This window comes from Microcaecilia unicolor, chromosome 4 (genome assembly GCF_901765095.1).
Source record: "Microcaecilia unicolor chromosome 4, aMicUni1.1, whole genome shotgun sequence".
Lineage (NCBI taxonomy): Eukaryota > Metazoa > Chordata > Amphibia > Gymnophiona > Siphonopidae > Microcaecilia > Microcaecilia unicolor.
In genome coordinates, this window is record NC_044034.1 from 22,091,300 (window position 1) to 22,109,539 (window position 18,240).

Here is an 18,240-nt window from a genome sequence, read left to right on the forward strand (position 1 = left end):
TTTGATATTGACCTTCAGGGCTCTCCATGGAGATATTCTGAGTTATAAAATCATCATTTTATTTTTCTTAATAGGAAACATGGGAGTCACCAGAAATCTCTTTTTGCTCGATTTTCCTTCTGTTTGCAAAGTAAAGACTTGGTGTCCTTTAAAATCCTCTCTGACCTACCAAGCAGCATCCAGTTGGAGCTCTCGTCCATCTTTTTTACGACGTACAGAATGTCTCTTCGAGTTTCGGAAATTACTTCAAACTTTTCTTTTTAGAAAGTATGTCTCATAATTTATAAATATTTTGTCTGAGCTTTAATGTTCGAGAGTGTCTAACTTCTGGGATTATGACTGCAACAATCTCCTGCTCAATGTTACAGCAGTGCAAAATGGGAGGAATAACCGAGCACAGGGTTATCAAGGTGCTTAGGAATGACATTCTGGTGCCTGAAATTTGTCCGGGAACAGCAGGGCTGGTATCTTCACTATGCCCTGGGCAGGATGAAGCTAGAGGAAATGCTGGTGGAGGTTCGTAGCGGCCCTCACATGTGAATTGGTCGCCCAACCTGGGTAGAGCGGTGAAAGACAAATCAAAGAATCCAGTAGCTGGTTTCCTCCCAAGTTTTCCTCAGAATAGCTGGTACTCCTCTTCGATCCCCACCAGAGAAGTGGAGCATGAGTATGTGCAATAGGACCCAAAAGGGTGCCACCAGGAAAAATATAGATGGGGAGGGGAGGTCTGGGATAAGGCTCCAGGAGGGGAAGAGAGAGGAGGGCTGGGTAGAGATAGAGTACAAAAGGCAGGAAGGGGAGGAGTGGAGAAAAAGAGAATGGAATAGGGGAGTGGTAGATGAGGAAGGCAAGAAGAGAAAGGGGGGGAGGGGTAGACCTATATCAAGCTCAGGTCTGCAGTACCTTGGGTCTGCTTAGGATAGGGATGTCTTGGAGGTAGAGTCCACAGCCTAAGGTTTGGGGGTGGGTCATATTCATTGTGCAACAGTGACCCCTAATGGCAAGATTTAGGGACCATAGTTGTAGGGTTCCACAAGGAGTCCCTGTGCATGGAACCCAGGTCAGGACTATGGCAGCAATGACTGCACTAAAATATGTTAAAATATGTGGCGAATGAGAGCTCATGGAGGCAAATTCCAACCCTCTTTCTGAACTGGAAACATAAATGAGAAGAAGGAAATTGCCAGATCCATAAAAAGACAGGGAGCAGAGGGGTGGGGTAGGTTAGGGATGAAAAGAAATAGTTCAGAGAGGCGAAGGAATGGAGAGAGACAGGAATGAAGGGGAAGGTGGAAGAATGAACAGAGAAAATCTTGGAAAACCGTGTCTTGTTTCCGGTAGAGGATAGAACGATGGGTGGCTCTTAAGAGATCCCTTGGGGGCTGGCCGGACAGAGTTATGACCAGGGGTAGCTCTTGGGGGCTGGCTGAACAGAGTCACAGCTGGGAGTATGCAAGGCCTGGAATACAGGAACAACAGACACGAAAGACACAGGCTGGAGCCACATGGAAAACATGGACGGGAAGAAGGCTGGGATGGACGGGAAGAAGGCTGGAGGGGACAGGAATATGGCAGAAGATGGACTAGAACTAGGCTGAAAACCGCTGGAACAAGGCTGAAGACAGTTGGAAGGCAACAGGTACAAGACTGGAGATGACAAGGACACGGCTGAAGATAGAATGGAACAAGGCTGAAGACAGACTAGAGACAACTGGAACAAGACTGGAGATAGTAGGAACATGGCTGCAACTCATACCAGGAAGTATTGATTTATTTATTTGTTACATTTGTATCCCACATTTTCCTCAGGCGATCTGGCAAAGAAGATGAGTCCTGAGGTCCCTTAAAAAGCCCCAGCCGTGATGTCATCATAGGGCGCCCCTCCTTGGGCTCCCACTCCCTGTGTGCTTACGCACCTAAGAGAACCAGCATCGGCCCTCACTCCTGATGCTCAGGAAAGAGGAACTCGTGAGGCCAGCTGGACGCTCTGGGATGGTGGAAACATGGATGCGGGTACAAATTTTGTTGTATTGCCACAAACCACTCTTCCTGGGTTCTGGGCCCACTGCTGTAACCACGGTTACTCCAGAGGTTTGATTCTTTTTTGTTGTTGTTGGAGGCCCTCTCTTATTTTGTATTGCTCATCCTTGTGGAGAAGGGGCGAGAAAAGCCTCTTCCGCTCTTTCTGAAGGCTTTTTGGGTGTTTCACTGCCAACACCAGTTGTCAAGATCTTTTGAAAAGCTGAAGCTTGATCTCTTGCCTGTTGCTGCGGAATTCTCTGCCAGAAGTGTTTTGACACAAGCAGAACACGTTTTTGGAAGGAGAGTAAAGCATTTTTTTTCAAGCAAGCTTTTGGCTAACAGGGATTAATTGATTTGATTTTGGTTTGAAGTGTTTTATTGATTTTTTTTTTTTTTATGTAATGTACAGTATTTAGGGCCTCTGGAATCTTGCAGTGTGGGTCCCTCCAGAGACTTCCGGAACCCCTGCTTTAAGTAATATAACTTAATCTTGTGTCTGACATCAGTAGTTGCTAGGCAGAACATTACTCAGAGTTTCCAGAAGGAGGGAGGTTCTAATGATCCAGTATTACAACCAAAGGGATGGGCTGCTCAGTAGGAATCCCCTCCCCCCACCCCAAGTATAAAACCAGGTATCCTATTTGCATAACTGTTGTTGAGTTGCAGCATAGAAATGTTTAAAAATAATAGATAAACTAATATGTAGAGTAGAACAGGGCAGCCGAGAGACTAGGCCGGGCCCAGGGCAAGGCCACCCCGCCTCCTCTCCCCCTCCCTTCGCCCCCCCCCCCCCCGTCGCTCCCCCCACCACTGTAGTCCGCAGTCTCACCTGCCTGCCTCCACGGCTCCGGGCCCCCTTCATTCAAAGCGGCAGTCGCAGATCGCGTCTCTTCTGGCCTTCCCTCCCTGTGTCCCGCCCTCGTCTGATGTAACTTCTGGTTTCCGCGAGGGCAGGACACAGATAGGGAAGGCCAGAAGAGAGGCAATCTGCGACTGCCGCTTTGAATGAAGGGGGCCCGGAGCTGTGGAGGCAGGCAGGTGAGACCGGGGACTGCAGCACTGGCAGCCTGACCCCGGCGCCGGGCCCCCCTTGGAGCCCCAGGTCTGGGGAATTTTGCCCCTCCCTGCCCCCCCCTCGGTGGCCCTGGAGAAGAAGGCATTTAGGGGTTATTCTGTAAGAGGCACCCCGAGAGCACACAGTGGGAGCCTATTCTATAATGGAGCCTAAGTGCTTAGGTTTAAGTGCAGGCAGCTAAATGCCACATGGATGTGCATAACATACAGTGTTGTGTAAGTTGTGTTGTAAGTGGGAGCCCTGCCAATGTCCCACTCATGCCCCACCACTGTGTACTCCCCACTTGCATAAGAACATAAGACAGTGGCGATCCTAGGTCGGCTGCCACCCGGGGCGGATCGCCGCTGCGCACCCCCCCCCCCCCCCGGGCGCAATGACACCCTCCCCTCCTCCCCGGCACATCAAGCTCCTCCCCCCCCGGGTGCATTCTTGGCTGCTGGAGGGTGCAGAGAGCAGCCGCGCACCTGTCGGCTCCACTGGCTCCCTGCTCCCTCTGCCCCGGAACAGGAAGTAACCTGTTCTGGGGCAGAGGGAGCAGGGAACCAGAGGAGCCGACAGGCGCGCGGCTTCTCTCTGCACCCTCCAGCAGCGTGCACCCGGGGCGGACCGCCCCCACCGCCCCGCCCTTGCTACGCCACTGACATAAGAGTAGCCAAAGTGGCTCAGAGCAATGGTCCATCTAGCCCAGTATCCTGTTTCCAACAGAGGCCAAACAGGTCATAAATACCTTTCCTAAATAAATAAATAAATATAGGGGGTGGGGCCTGGGAGAAGAGCACGCGTTGATGGCTTTACCAATGTAGTGTTGTTGCCAGAGTTGCCAAGGGTCAACCATCCCAATGACTGTCTTTCACGTATTGCTGTCTAGCTCTGCAATCGCCGCCTTCAGCTTCGTGCTAAACAACGTGAAGCCATGTGGATTACTGATTGCTCATTCACGCTTAAAATTACACCTGAAATAGATGGTCAAGTCTTGACTCTCAAATCTTCCCTTTGGGTTCTGTAAGTTCATTATGATTCTACACTGCTGTTAAATCTTGTTTCTATGTTTTTAAATCAAATTAGACCTCTGAGGGCTCCTTTTACTATGCGACAGTAAGCCCAACGTGGGCTTCCCACTCGCTATACAGCAGCAGCACGCTGTCATTTCTAGCACTACAATAATGTATTTATTTTTGTAGCACCGAAGCGTACCCAGTGGTAATCGGGCAATGTTGCTTGCTGCCCGGGAGCCCTTACCACCACCTCAATCAGTGGCGGTAGGGGGCCCCCTCCCCCCGAAATGGCTGTGCGGCAAGTGCTTTACTTTCCGCAAGGCCATTTCCTGCAGGAAGGCAAGACTTCCATTTTACCAGCTGCGGTAAAAAAGAGGGCCTCGGCGCACGTGTAAAACAGTGGCGTAGCTATGGGGAGGCCTGGGCTCCCTCAAACTGGCTCCAGGGCCTCCGGTTTGGTTGGCGGGGGGGGGGGGGGTCTCCAACCCCTGCCAGCTAAGGTGTCTGTCCTGCGCTGGCGCCCTGTCCTGTTTTCCAGCGCTGTGCGCGCTCGTTTTAATGAAACTGAGCATGCTCACACATTAACCGGGCAGTAATCGTCAACGCCGATTACTGCCTGGTTGGTGCCGCACGTCCGAAAATAAACAATATTTTCGGACGTGCGTAGCAAACGCGCATAAAAATGAAGTTACAGTCTGGGCCACGTGGTAGCCGGGCGATAGTTCCAAACTGATGAGCATTGTGTGTTTGTAGGCGCCAATGCAGCTTAGTAAAAGGGCCCCTAATTGACTTGCTTGAGGTCACAAGTTGCTGCACTGGGATTTGAACCTGTCTCCCTTGGTTCTTAGCCCACTATTCTAAGCATTAGGCTACTCCTCCACTAAGAATAGTCCCTTATTGTATATTTGACTGAGGCTGAACATCTGTATTGTATTTCTTTATTTATTTATCACATTTGTATCCCACCTTTTCCCACTGAATACAGGCGCAAAGTGGCTTATAATAATACTGTAGTAAAGTTACAAAGCTAGAACTACAATTTTTCAAATTAATCGCAGGATAGGAATAACAGTTCAACAGCGATTGGTGATAAAATAAGATATAATTAACAAATAATCAAGATAATAAGAAGATAATAGGGTATAATAAGAGTCCATTGGATCATTAATGATAAGGGGTAATTCTGATTATGTTAAGCCTGAGGGATAAGCCTTCTTAAACAATATTGTTTTCAATGTTTTCCTAAAGTTTAAGTAATTCTGGGTAGTTTTTGTTAATTTGGGCAAGGCATTCCACAGTTGAGTGCCAATGGCGTAAATTGATTTATATTTTAATCCACCACAGTCTGGGTAGTGCAAAGTAGAGAGTTGCACGGGGACAGAAATCCAACCCATCCCCGCCCGTCCCTGCTGGAATCTTACCCGTCCCCACCCATCCCCACTGGAATCTTACCCATCCCCACCCATCCCCGCAAAAATTTAAACCATCCCAACCCGTCCCCACCCGTCCCCGCAAGAATTTAACCCATCCCCACCCATCCCCGTAAGAATTTAATAGTACATAAAAGAAAGTTCCAGTCAGCTCCCTCAGTCTCTTTCTGGATTTGAGCCACAGCACTGTAGGCAAGGAAGGAATGAAAGTTGGAACTTGGAACACTTTGATGCGCACATGTAAGATTCGTCTCTGATTCACTGGCAGTGTGTGCTGAGAGGCCGCCACATGCACGCGCCAGTAGGTCAGGTGACATCTGATTCTCGTGCCTGTGTCAGAGCTGAGGTCTGTGCACCAGCCTGGGAGCAAAGAGGATTAATAGTAACATAGTAAGTGACAGCAAATAGACCTGAACGGTCCATCCACTCTGCCCAATAGTCACACTCATGATCAATTCATCATTAAATCAACGAGTGTGATATTATATACTTGATTATGGTCTTTCTTTCGTGTTTCTGGAACAAAGACCACAGGAGTCTATCTGGCCTCATCCTTATGTTCCAACTGCTGGAGTTGCCATCGAAGCCCACTCCAGCCTATTCATGTTCTCATTTGTGGGACACAGACCGTAAAGTCTGTCCAGCACTGTCCTCATGTTCCAGCCACTGAAGTTGCTGTCTAAGCCCTTTCCAGCCCATCCTACACCAGATTGCCATGTATGAGACACAGACCATACAAGTCTGCCAGGTATCAGCTCTAGTTCATCACAGCCAGACTCGCCATCTAAGTGTCACTTGACATATCCACACACATGCAGCCATTTAAGGTTAGCTTTTATATAACTTCCATTTTCTAATTAGAGATCCTCTGTGTTCATCCCACGCCTTTTTGAATTCCGTCATCATTTGTGACTCTACCACCTCCTTAATGGAAGACTTTCCACATTTATGCTGTTAAAGCAAGGAAGAAGAGGAGGAGGAGGAGGAGACAGCACTCAAATAAATTGGTATTCGGTAGATGAGAGGCTGGTGCAGGTGCAGCTTACACTTCCACGGGAAGCCCACAGAACTGGTTCCATCCCCGCGGGAACCCCGCAGGAACTGCCTCCGTCCCCGCGGGAACCCCACAGGAACTGCCTCCGTCCCCGCGAGAATCCCGCGGGTTCCGCGGGATTCCCGCGGGGACGGAAGCCGTGCAGCTCTTTAGTGCAAAGTTCAGATATGATCGTTGTTGTTGTTACATTTGTACCCCGCGCTTTCCCACTCATGGCAGGCTCAATGTGGCTTACATGGGGCAATGGAGGGTTAAGTGACTTGCCCAGAGTCACAAGGAGCTGCCTGTGCCTTAAGTGGGAATCAAACTCAGTTCCTCAGTTCCCCAGGACCAAAGTCCACCACCCTAACCACTAGACCACTCCTCTAGCAACATTCCATGTAGAAGTCGGCCCTTGCAGATCACCAATGTGGCCGCGCAGGCTTCTACATGGAATGTTGCTAGTGGAATAGCTGAAACCACTTAAATCTCCCTTATACACAAAACTCTTTGGTAACTTAAATGCTCTTCACATATCCAAAGATGAGAACCATGAGAATGTCCACAGTCTACTTGCAGGAAATACGTTTGCCTTAATGATTGCAAAACTCAAACATCCATGTATCTTATTTCAATACCTTCATAAATTGACTCATTTTTGGGAACCCTCGGACGATACCACTAAAAGGCAATCTCATAAATTTCTGCCTAGTGGCTCAGCATCTCTTCATGGGGTCTTCCCTCAATTAACTATTAGTGCTGTTTTTAATGCTGTGACAAACAAACTCAAAAAGTGCCAAAATTATATACGTGTTATAAATAAATAAAGAACTCTTAAAGAACTTATCTTGAGTTCTAATCCATGTCTCTCGCTGGTGTGATCCAGACGCCGCGGGTTTCAAAACTTGCATCAGGGACTCGGGTTAAAGACCACCTTAGATTCACAGCGGTATATAAGCGTAGACATCCGAAAACACTGCTACATGAAATAGCAACATTCCATGTAGAATCTCCAATAGTATCTATTTTATTTTTGTTCCATTTGTACCCCGCGCTTTCCCACTCATGGCAGGCTCAATGCGGCTTACAAGGGGCAATGGAGGGTTAAGTGCCCAGAGTCACAAGGAGCTGCCTGTGCCTGAAGTGGGAATCGAACTCAGTTCCTCAGTTCCCCAGGACCAAAGTCCACCACCCTAACCACTAGGCCACTCCTCCACTCCACTCGTGAGGAACTAGTTCTGTTTCTGGGTGGTAAGTCAACCAATTCGAGCATATATTTTTTGGTACCTCACTGTAGATTATTCTGTGAATTAGTGTACATATTTTAAAGGCTATTCATTCTTTTATAGGGAGCCAGTGCAACATTTCTCTGAGTGGTTTTGCAGATTCAAATTTAGGTTTACCAAATATCAGTCTTGCCGCAGTATTTTGGGCGGTTTGTAATTTCTTGAGTAGTTGTTCTTTACATCCTGCATATATTGCGTTGCAGTAATCCGTCTGGCTGTGGAAAGATACAGGGGTCCTTTTACTAAGGTGCGCTGAAAAATGGCCTGCGCTGTTGTAGATGCATGTATCAGACGTGCGCGGGCCATTTTTCAGCGTGCCTTCAAAAAGCACCTTTTGGGGGGGGGGGGGGCAGAAATGGACGTGCGGCAAAATTAAAATTGGCGTGTGTCCATTTTGGGCCTGAAACCTTACTGCCACCTTTTGACTTGGCGATAAGGTCTCATGTGTTAATTGAGCGGTAATTGTCTGTTCATATACAGTGTCTATTACCGCCCGTTTAGTGCCGCGCGCTGGAAAATAAAATATATTTTCCGGCGTGTAGTGGACGTGCGAAAAAATGAAATTACTGCCAGGGCCATGTGGTAGCCGGGCGGTAGTTCCAAATTGGCATGTGTTGGGCGTGTGTAGGTGCCTACTCGGCTTAGTAAAAGGGCCCCATGGAGGGGCATAATCGAACTGGGCGCCCAAGTTTTCCAGTGGGCGTCTCCGCAGCACAGCCCTGTGAAGGGGCGGGGAAACAGCTATTATCGAAACAAGATGGGCATCAATCTTTCGCTTCGATAATACGGTCGGGGACGGCCAAATCTCAACATTTAGGTCGACCTTAGAGATGGTCGACGTAAATGTTGAGATGTCGACCTAAATGTTGAGATGTTCGACCTTAGAGATGGTCGTCCTCGCTTTTCGGCGATAATGGAAACCGAGGACGCCCATCTCAAAAACGACCAAATCCAAGCCCTTTGGTCGTGGGAGGAGCTAGAATTCGTAGTGCACTGGTCCCCCTCACATGCCAGGACACCAACCGAGCACCCTAGGGGGCACTGCAGTGGACTTCAGAAATTGCTCCCAGGTGCATAGCTCCCTTACCTTCGGTGCTGAGCCCCCCACCCCCCACCCCCAAAACCCACTCCCCACAACTGTACACCACTACCATAGCCCTAAGGGGTGAAGGGGGGCACCTATATGTGGGTAAAGTGGGTTTCGGGTGGGTTTTGAAGGGCTCACGTTTACCACCACAAGTGTAACAGGTGGGGGGGATGGGCTTGGGTCCGCCTGTCTGAAGTGCACTGCACCCACTAAAACTGCTCCAGGGACCTGCATTCAGCTGTGATGGAGCTGGGTATGACATTTGAGGCTGGCATAGAGGCTGGCAAAAAAAAAGTTAAATTTTTTTTAGGGTGGGAGGGGGTTGGTGACCACTGGGGGAGTAAGCGGAGGTCATCCCCGATTCTCTTCGGTGGTCATCTGGTCAGTTCGGGCACCTTTTCACGGCTTGGTCGTGAAAAAAAATGGACCAAGTAAAGTCGACCAAATGCTCATCAGGGACGCCCTTCTTTTTTCCATTATCGACCGAGGACGCCCATCTCGTAAGCACACCCCATTCCTGCCTTCGCTACACCTCTGACACGCCCCTGTGACGGACTGCAGTTGAGAGCGCCCATAATCGGCTTTCGATTATGCCGATTTGGGCGACCCTGAGAGAAGGACGTCCATCTCCCGATTTGTGTCGGAAGATGGGCGCCCTTCTCTTTCGAAAATACCCGTGATAGTGATGTAATGAACCTCTTCAAATCCCTCTCCCAAAAAGAAAAAGCCAAATCTGTACAAGTAAAAACTTTTGTGATTCCTGAACATTGTACTCTCTGCACACATAAATGGAAAGTTGACAGAAAAGACTCCCCCCATCTTAACCTTGCCCAGCCATGACCCTCTTCGCTTTCTTTTTCTCAGGGTTACATGAAGCCGTTGAAGCAGCCGGAGAACTCGTTCCTCTGTGACCCTTCGCTGGTGGACGAGATGTTTGATCAGATCCCAGAGCTGCTGAAACATCATGAGCAGTTCCTGGAGGAGGTGCACCACTGCGTGGCGACCTGGCACGAGATGCAGAAAGTGGGGGACATGCTGGTCAAGTCTGTGAGTATGAGGAGGCCCAGATACCGTGGATGTGCGCAGGGGGTTGGGTTTTGGGTTTTTCATTTTGTGTCACTTTTTTTCCCTTTCTTTCCACGTAGCTAAGGAAATGTTTGTTCAGGCTGTAATTTTTATGAGGGGTACCAGCTTTATATCTTTGAAATATTTAGAGAAATGAGTGCAAGCATAGGTAGGGTTACCATATGTCCGGATTTACCCGGACGTGTCCTCTTTTTGAGGACATGTCAGGGCAACCGGGCGGGTTTTGCCAATCTGCCCGTTTGTCCGGATTTCTGGACAAACGGGCACGCTGGCGGGCGGGCACGGCCCGCCTGCCAGCCTGCCCATTTGTCCAGAAATCCGGACAAACGGGCAGATTGCTAGCCTCCCCTCCCCTTACTTACTACTGCCGTGGTGGTCTAGTGACCTCTTCCGCCTTCGTGGCAGGAAAGAGCCCCCTCTTTCCTGGCCGGGGTGCTGCCCTGCATGCAACCTTCCTGTTGCTGATCTCGGCGCCGATTCAAATGGCCACCGAGAGTTGACGTGACCTCGCAAGTCTTCAACTCTCGGCGGCCATTTTGAATTGGCGCCGAGATCAGCAACAGTAAGGATGCATGCAGGGCAGCGCTCCGGGCAGGAAAGAGGGGGCTCTTTCCTGCCCCGAAGAGGTCACTAGACCACCAGGGCAGTAGTAAGGTAAGGGGAGGGGGGTGACGGGGAGGGGAAAATGTGACAGGGGGCGTAGCGAGGGCGTGACAGAGGGCGGAGCGAGGGTGGGGCGGGGCATGTGTCCTCCTTTTGGGGGGACAAAATATGGTAACCCTAAGCATAGGGTATCACTTGAGATTTAGCATTAGCACTGTGAGCACAGATTGTTGCTCCCCCCATGTGCAGGGGGAAGAGGTGGCAATTTAACTGGATATTTTAAAGTGAATTTTCAACTACAGCCTAGCCAGATTGGCTCGGTGTCAAGTTAGCAGGCTACTGCTGAAACTGTTCTTAAGCTGATTCCCTTTTTACCTTGACCTACCCCCCCACCCAGAATGTGTGTGGCTAAATAGAGCCATGTAGTGAAAGTAGGGGGGTTATTTTTAGCTACTCAGGGCTGTCATTAAGACTGCACCTCGAATATTGTGTTCAATTCTGGTCACCGCATCTCAAAAAAGATATAGTGGAATTAGAAAATGCTAGGACTAGGGGGGCATGCGATGAAGCTACAAAGTAGTAAATTTAAAATGATTGGAGAAAATGTTTCTTCACTCAACGTGTAATTCAAATCTGGAATTCGTTGCCAGAAAGTGTGGTAAAGGTGGTTAGCTTAGCAGGGTTTAAAAAAGGTTTGGACGGCTTCCTAAAGGAAAAGTCCATAGACCATTATTGAATTGGACTTGGGGAAAGTCCACTATTTCTGGGATAAGCAACATAAAATGTTTTGTACTTTTTTGGGGGATCTTGACACTGGTATTTGTGACCTGGATTGGCCACTGTTGGAAACAGGAAGCTGGGCTTGATGGTCTGTCCCAGTATGGCAATACTTATGTAGAAATGGTACAGAGAAGGGTAATGAAAATGATAAGGGGGATGGGATGACTTCCCTGTGAGGAAAGGCTGAATCGGCTAGGGTTGTTCAGCTTGGAGAAAAGACGGCTGAGGGGAGATATGGTAGAGGTCTATAAAATAAGGAGTGGAGTGGAACAGGTAGACGGGAATCGCTTGTTTACTCTTTCCAAAAATACTAGGACTAGGGGACATGCAATGAAGCTACAAAATAGTAAATTTAAAATGAATTGGAGAAAATATTTCTTCACTCAATGTGCAATTAAACTCTGGAATTCATTGCCAGAGAATGCTGTAAAAGTGGTTAGCTTAGCGGGGTTTAAAAAAGGTTTGGCTGGCTTTATAAAGGAAAAGTCCATAAACCATTATTAAAATGGACTTGGGGAAAATCCACTGCTTATTTCTAGAATAAGCAGCATAAAATGTATTGTACTGTTTTGGGATCTTGCCAGGTACTTGTGACCTGCATTGGCCACTGTTGGAAACTGGATGCTGGGCTTGATGGACCTTCGGTCTGCCCCAGTTAGGCAATACTTATGTACTACTAATGCATACTACTTTAGCACAGGTCCCATGTTATGCAATGAGACCTAGTTACTAATAGCTGGGGTTAACAGTAAAATAACATATCTTAACGGTAGTCCACATTGATAACTTCCCCCCTTAATTAAATAAATCAAAATCACTGCTATAAGTAATAAAAGTAAGCCAAGTGTAGGACAATCAAGCGATTGTGACATCACTGATGAGGTTGGCTCTTAGGCATTGGTGGAATGAGGCATTATGACATCACAATATCAGCTCTGGTTAAATCACTGCTATATGTAATAACAGTGAGCCAAGTATAGGGCAGTCAAGCCATTGTGACATCACAGATGAGGCTGGCTCTTAGGCATTGGTGGAATGAGGCATTATGACATCATAATATCAGCTCTGGTTACCAGACATTGAAACTCTTCACACTAAGGGGGGAGGTTATCAATGTGGCCACCGTTAAGGTGTGTTATTTTGCCACTAACTGATGCTATTTTAGGACAGGTCCCATTTTATGCAATGAGATCTAGTTAGAAATAACTGGGGTTAACACTGTAAAATAATATGTCTTAATGGTAGCCCAGGTTGATAACTTTCAGGTGCAGTAAAGTTTCAAATACCCTGATCTAGCTGGCTAACTCCTTAATTAGATAGGTAGATAGTTTTCAAAATTGCCTTCTGGGGGGGACAGTTTTCATAGGTTTTACGTGGGTGAATCTGTCTTTGGAAAATTGCCCGTCACGATCCTCCGGTCAGGGAAGATCACACATGCTGTTTCTGAACGTATTTACATTTACGTGTGGGGTGCAAAATAGGGAAGAGGGTTATATGGGATGATAAAAAAGTATTGCAGTGATGGGATGTTGAAATCATCACACCTCTCCCTCTGGTGCACAGTCTGTGGCATAGGAGCCACTTTTCAAAATTATTGGGGGTGCTAAGCCCAGTGGAATAACCCTTCCCGGGACACATACAAGGAATTTTCTCAATATTGGGGGTGCTCAAGCACCCACAGAGTCGGCTCCTATCTTGGGGTACTTTGCACCCATATGGTGCACTGGCACAGTTTAGCTACAGACATGCAAACGACCTGGGGAGTCTAGGATTGCCCACCCCCCCCCCCCCCAGGTATCAACAGTTGAAGAATCCCTTATTCAGCTGCTGACATACACTTGTAATTAGTGTAAAGGGGAAAGAAAACATTTAAAACAGATATTTTTCATTCAGAGGCAAGTACTGATCGGAGCACATTCCTGTAGATGGTCAGCTTGCCTTGTGTCCCCATAGTGGATCAGTCCAGGATGACACTGCCCCCCTCCACCCCCAGTTTGTGTGAAGGGCACACACATTGGGTACAGATCCAAGATGAGCAAGCAAATTATTTTTATTTGTTGCATTTGTAATCCCACATTTTCCCACCAATTTGCAGGCTCAGTGTGGCTTACATTATGCCGTAGTGGCGATCGGCCATTTCCGATACAGAATTACAAGTGGTATTGCATTTGTTTAAACTAGTTAACAAGCTATTGAACTATCAGTCAGTTGACATTAACAATTATTGCTGTGAGTTGACAATAATTAGATTTGCTGGTGCGCTATTCTGTAACACCGGGCGGCTAAATTTCATAGGCCTTGATGTATTATATTTGATGTGTTTTGTTCTTTATTGTTTGATTGATATGTGGTGTTTAATTTGTATACCACTGTGGGTACGTAATTGCCAAGGATAGTTTAATATGAACCGTAGTGAACCCTTCTAGGGTATAAGGTGTTATAAATTGATATGATCGATATTGATAAGGGCAGTATATAAATGGTAAGAAAATTAAATGAAATTTCGGGGTGGATCAGGGGCGTGGTTTTGAGTTACACATTGAAATTACGATGCTCTAGCATCAGGTAAACTATGAATCGGATTATTCTTCCCAATGTGCATGCACTTTGCATTTGTCCACATTAATTTCATCTGCCGTTTGGATGGCCAGTCTTCCGGTTTCCTAAGGTCTTTCTGCAATTTTTCACAATCCACATGTGCTTTGACAACCTTCAATAGTTTTGTGTCATCTGCAGATGTATCACTTCACTCGTCACTCCGTTTTACAGATCATTATTAACGTGTTAAATAGCACCCGGTCCCAGTCCAGATCCCTGTGGCACTCCACTTTTCACTCTCCTGCATTGAGAGAAATGGCCATTTAACCCTGTCCAATAACCAATTCCTAACCCATAGAAGGACATTGCCTCCTATCCCATGACTTTTTAATTTTCTCAGGAGTCTCTTATGAGGAACTTTTTGTCAAAAGCTTTCGGAAAAGCTTCCACTCATTTCATCAGCAGTTATCAGAGATCGAGGACATACAGGATGCAAAATTTTGAGTTATTTTGCAGATCCTCCTTTTCCCCCAGGAAGAGGCATTAAAAGCACCAATGGACTGTTTGGATACCTACAGTTTGTTGAAATCTGCTGCTTACATGTGTAGGTAGTAAAATAGCCACTTACGTGTTCAGAAACCCAAGTTGGTGACGCACTTTTTTCAAAAGTGTTTTTCGTATAAGGCTGTCCCAAGCTACACCTCTATTTACCCTTATCCCTTTCTGGATTTTACAAAAGGCTTTGCATTCAGCGAGCCTGTTATAAAGCTCTTTGGGAACTGCACCTGTCCCAACCTGGCTTCCCATCTCCTGTCTAGAGTGCACGTTAATTTTAGAAGACGGGTGAGAAGGAAGCCACGGCAGATCCTGAAAAGCCATTACGTGTGCTTGCCGTAGCCTCTGATCTGCTGGATTCATCCGACTTTGACCTTAGATCAGAACTCCCCTATGACCTTCACACATTGCTTATTTATTTGTTGCATTTGTACCCACATTGTCCCACCTATTTGCAGGCTCAATGTGGCTTCATAGTACCGGCAAAGGCGTTTGCCCAGTCGGTGGATAACAAATGCAAAGTTGTATAGTGATCGTATGAGGTATAAGTGGAGGGTCAGAATGGATGAAGGTTGCTTGCTGTCCTGTTCGATCGTAGTCATGCTGTGTTGGTAGGTGAAGAGGGTTACGTGGGTGGTTGGGGTAGGCCTTTTTGAGAGGTGGGTTTTTAGTGATTTCCTGAAAGTTCAAGTGGTCGTGGATTGTTTTCATTGCTTTTGGGAGCCCATTCATAGTTGTGCGCTTATGTAGGAGAAGCCGGCTGCGTAAGTTGTTTTGTATGTTCAGTCCTTTGCAATTTGGGTATGTATATTCCTAAACTCTCCCATCTTATTTCTTAGGCATTGATGTACCCATGTATAGGCATGACACCATGTCAGTGGAGGCATAAGTTGGCTTGCAGTTTAGTAATTCTGTGAACTATCTCCCGGATTCTATATAGTGCGACCAAATTGTGGTGCGCAAATCTGGTCATTTTCTGGATTTATGTATGTAGTTTAAATTACTTAAAGCCAGTCAGTGTCGATAACGTTCTCTTTCAAAATCTGCACATTGGTCCATAAGATTATCTACGGTGAAGTCCCAGGTTACATGATTGACCTGATCAATCTCCCAATCAGAAATAGTACCAGTTCCGCTACCCAAATTGCAAAGGACTAAATACAAGACTACCCATGCTTCCAACTTCTCTTAGCATATGCACGCGTCTGTGAATGCACTGCCACATGTGGTGAAAACAACGCATGATCACCTAAAATTCAGAAAATTATTAAAGAACTCACCTATTCGGAAGGCATACCCGACTGACCCAATTTAAATGCCCTCAACCCTGCAGCACTTCACTATCGAAGATCATTTGGACATTTAACAACCCTTCTACTGCTAACCCAACTTGACTGACTCTTATCTTCCCTAGTCCCAGTATAACACCTTTGTTACTTATCCCCTTCCGGACTTTTTTATTACTGCTTTGTTATCCCCACATTTTCCCACCTCTTGCAGCTCAGTAGGGCTTACATTATGCTGTAATGGCGATCGCCAGTTCCGGAAGGAGAAATACAGAATATTATTGCATTTAAAAGTACAGAAATATAAAATAAATTAGAAGTAATAAATATACGATCATTTTCAGGTATAAGAGGACAAGAGTAATGTGTAACGTTCAATAATGATATTGTGATTAGAGTAAACAAATAAAAAAAAATCGATGATAACTTGTTTTGGTAAAATGTTTTGTGTCAGTTCATTTATGAAGGCCTTTATGATAGTCTCTTTGAACAGTTTAGGCTTTAGTAGTTTCCGGAAGGTTGTCAAATTGTGCGTTGCTTTTATGGCATTTGGAAATGCATTCCATATTTGCGTGCTGGTGTATGGAGAAACTAGATGCATACATTGATTTGTATTCGAGCCCTTTGCAAGTGGGGTAACGGAGGTTCAAGAATGTGCGTGATGATCTTTTTGTGTTCCTCGCTGGTAGGTCTATGAGGTCTAACATATATATCGGGGCCTCGCCATGAATAATTTTATGAACGAGGGTGCAGGTTTTGAATGTAATTCGATCTTTTAGTGGAAGCCAGTGTAATTTTTCTCTGAGGGGTTTGGCGCTTTCGTATTTTCGCTTTTCCAAATACGAGTCTGGCTGCAGTGTTTCGGGCTGTCTGGAGTTTCTTAATAATTTGTGCTCATTCAAAAAATGATTAATGATAAACCACTCCCTTCCATGCCCGAGTTTTATGTTATATGTCTACTGAAAATATTGTAATGACGGGAACAGTCACACAGAAGACTGCTACAGGCACAGAGGTGGCATTTCCTGGAAGACAGTAAAATGCTGCAATCGGACTTGGCGAATGCCTTTATGTTATTGATGTAAGCCACATTGATCCTGCAAATATTGGGAAAATGTGGAATACAAATGTAACATAAATAAATAAATATTGCCACTTAACACAATTATTGACACTAATTTGCTTAATTAGAATTTACGTGCACAACTTGCTAGGCGAATTCTGTAAAGTGGTACATGGTACATTTCCAATGTGCGCTCCTGAAAGGGAGCATGGAATGGGCAGGCCGCGGGCGTCTGAAAACGTGCACCCATGGTTATAGAAACGCCTGCTCCGTGCCTAACTTAGGTGCCGGTAATTACACCAAGTTTTAACTGTCCTAAATGGATGCCCTAGAGTTTAGGCGCAGACATGGCCGCCAAGTGTATTCTATAACTCGCTAATTTAGGCGTGGTTTACAGATTAAGCATAGGCGGAAATATTTTCCGCACCGATTTTTCAGGCACCATATATAGAATCTAGTCCATTACGTGTAACTGGGAGACCTGTCCGTAGCCGCCCATACTTCATTCACTAGTACGTCCCCTTGCAGTTAGGCCCAATGCCACTTAGTCACTACCTTATTGAATTGCGTGCAGTGCACATAGGCGCCTGCCTTCATTAATGGCGCCTTTGACTCACGTAAATGCACATATCTCTATGCTCCTAGATTCTACGTAAGGGCGCGGTGAGTACCGCGCATTAAATTGTGCGCAGCGGCCAATTTGTGTGTGCAGCTCAATTGAGTAACGAGCCAATTAGTGATAATTGGCCGATAGCAACCATTATTGCTAATTGGCATACTGTAAAAAGAGGCGTGTGTAAATTCTAATGCGTGTAGCTGAAAAGGGGGGCACAGCCATGGAGGAGTGGACATGTCGGGGACGTTACTTAAATTTACGTGCATTGTTATAGATTTAGGGGAATGAGCCTATATTTAGGTACAATATTTACACCAGGTTTTCAGTGGGGTAAATGTAGGCGCATCCCAGTCATATGTCTGGTCTATACCCCTTCATCTAATTTTCGGGACATTATATAGAATAGCTCTGGGCACGTTAATCGAACGCATCTAGATTTGAACGCCATTTACACATTCTGGTCCTGAGTGTTTATTTGTGTCTGTCGTGAGAGTGTATCTAATAATCTGTGGGAATGTTGTGTAGTACGGCAAATACATTCGTACAGTAGGAAAATATGAGAGGGACGTGGTCCCTATCCAGGCTTGGTTTCTTTTAAAGTGGCTTGCATTGTTTTAAAAAATATCTGTCAAGGCTCTGTGCCAGAGCATTTTCTTAAATCCCTACTAGACTAGAAGGCTGAGGCGTAATCATCTCAATTTTCCTCCAGTAAGAAGTGTTTGATTTAAATGGACTTTTGATTCCTCCATCCCATTTCAAGCTGTTAAACTTTGGAATTACCTTCC

At 46.3% G+C, this 18,240-nt stretch overlaps 1 protein-coding gene across 1 annotated transcript in view; it reads left to right on the forward strand.

The window, feature by feature from the left end:
* Window positions 1-18,240, forward strand: part of ARHGEF17 (Rho guanine nucleotide exchange factor 17) — a 555,625-nt gene that overhangs the window by 271,802 nt on the left and 265,583 nt on the right. The window contains exon 3 of the mRNA XM_030200028.1: window positions 9,793-9,975. Within this exon, the coding sequence (XP_030055888.1) occupies window positions 9,793-9,975 (183 nt within the window). The remainder of the gene's footprint in view (window positions 1-9,792; window positions 9,976-18,240) is intronic.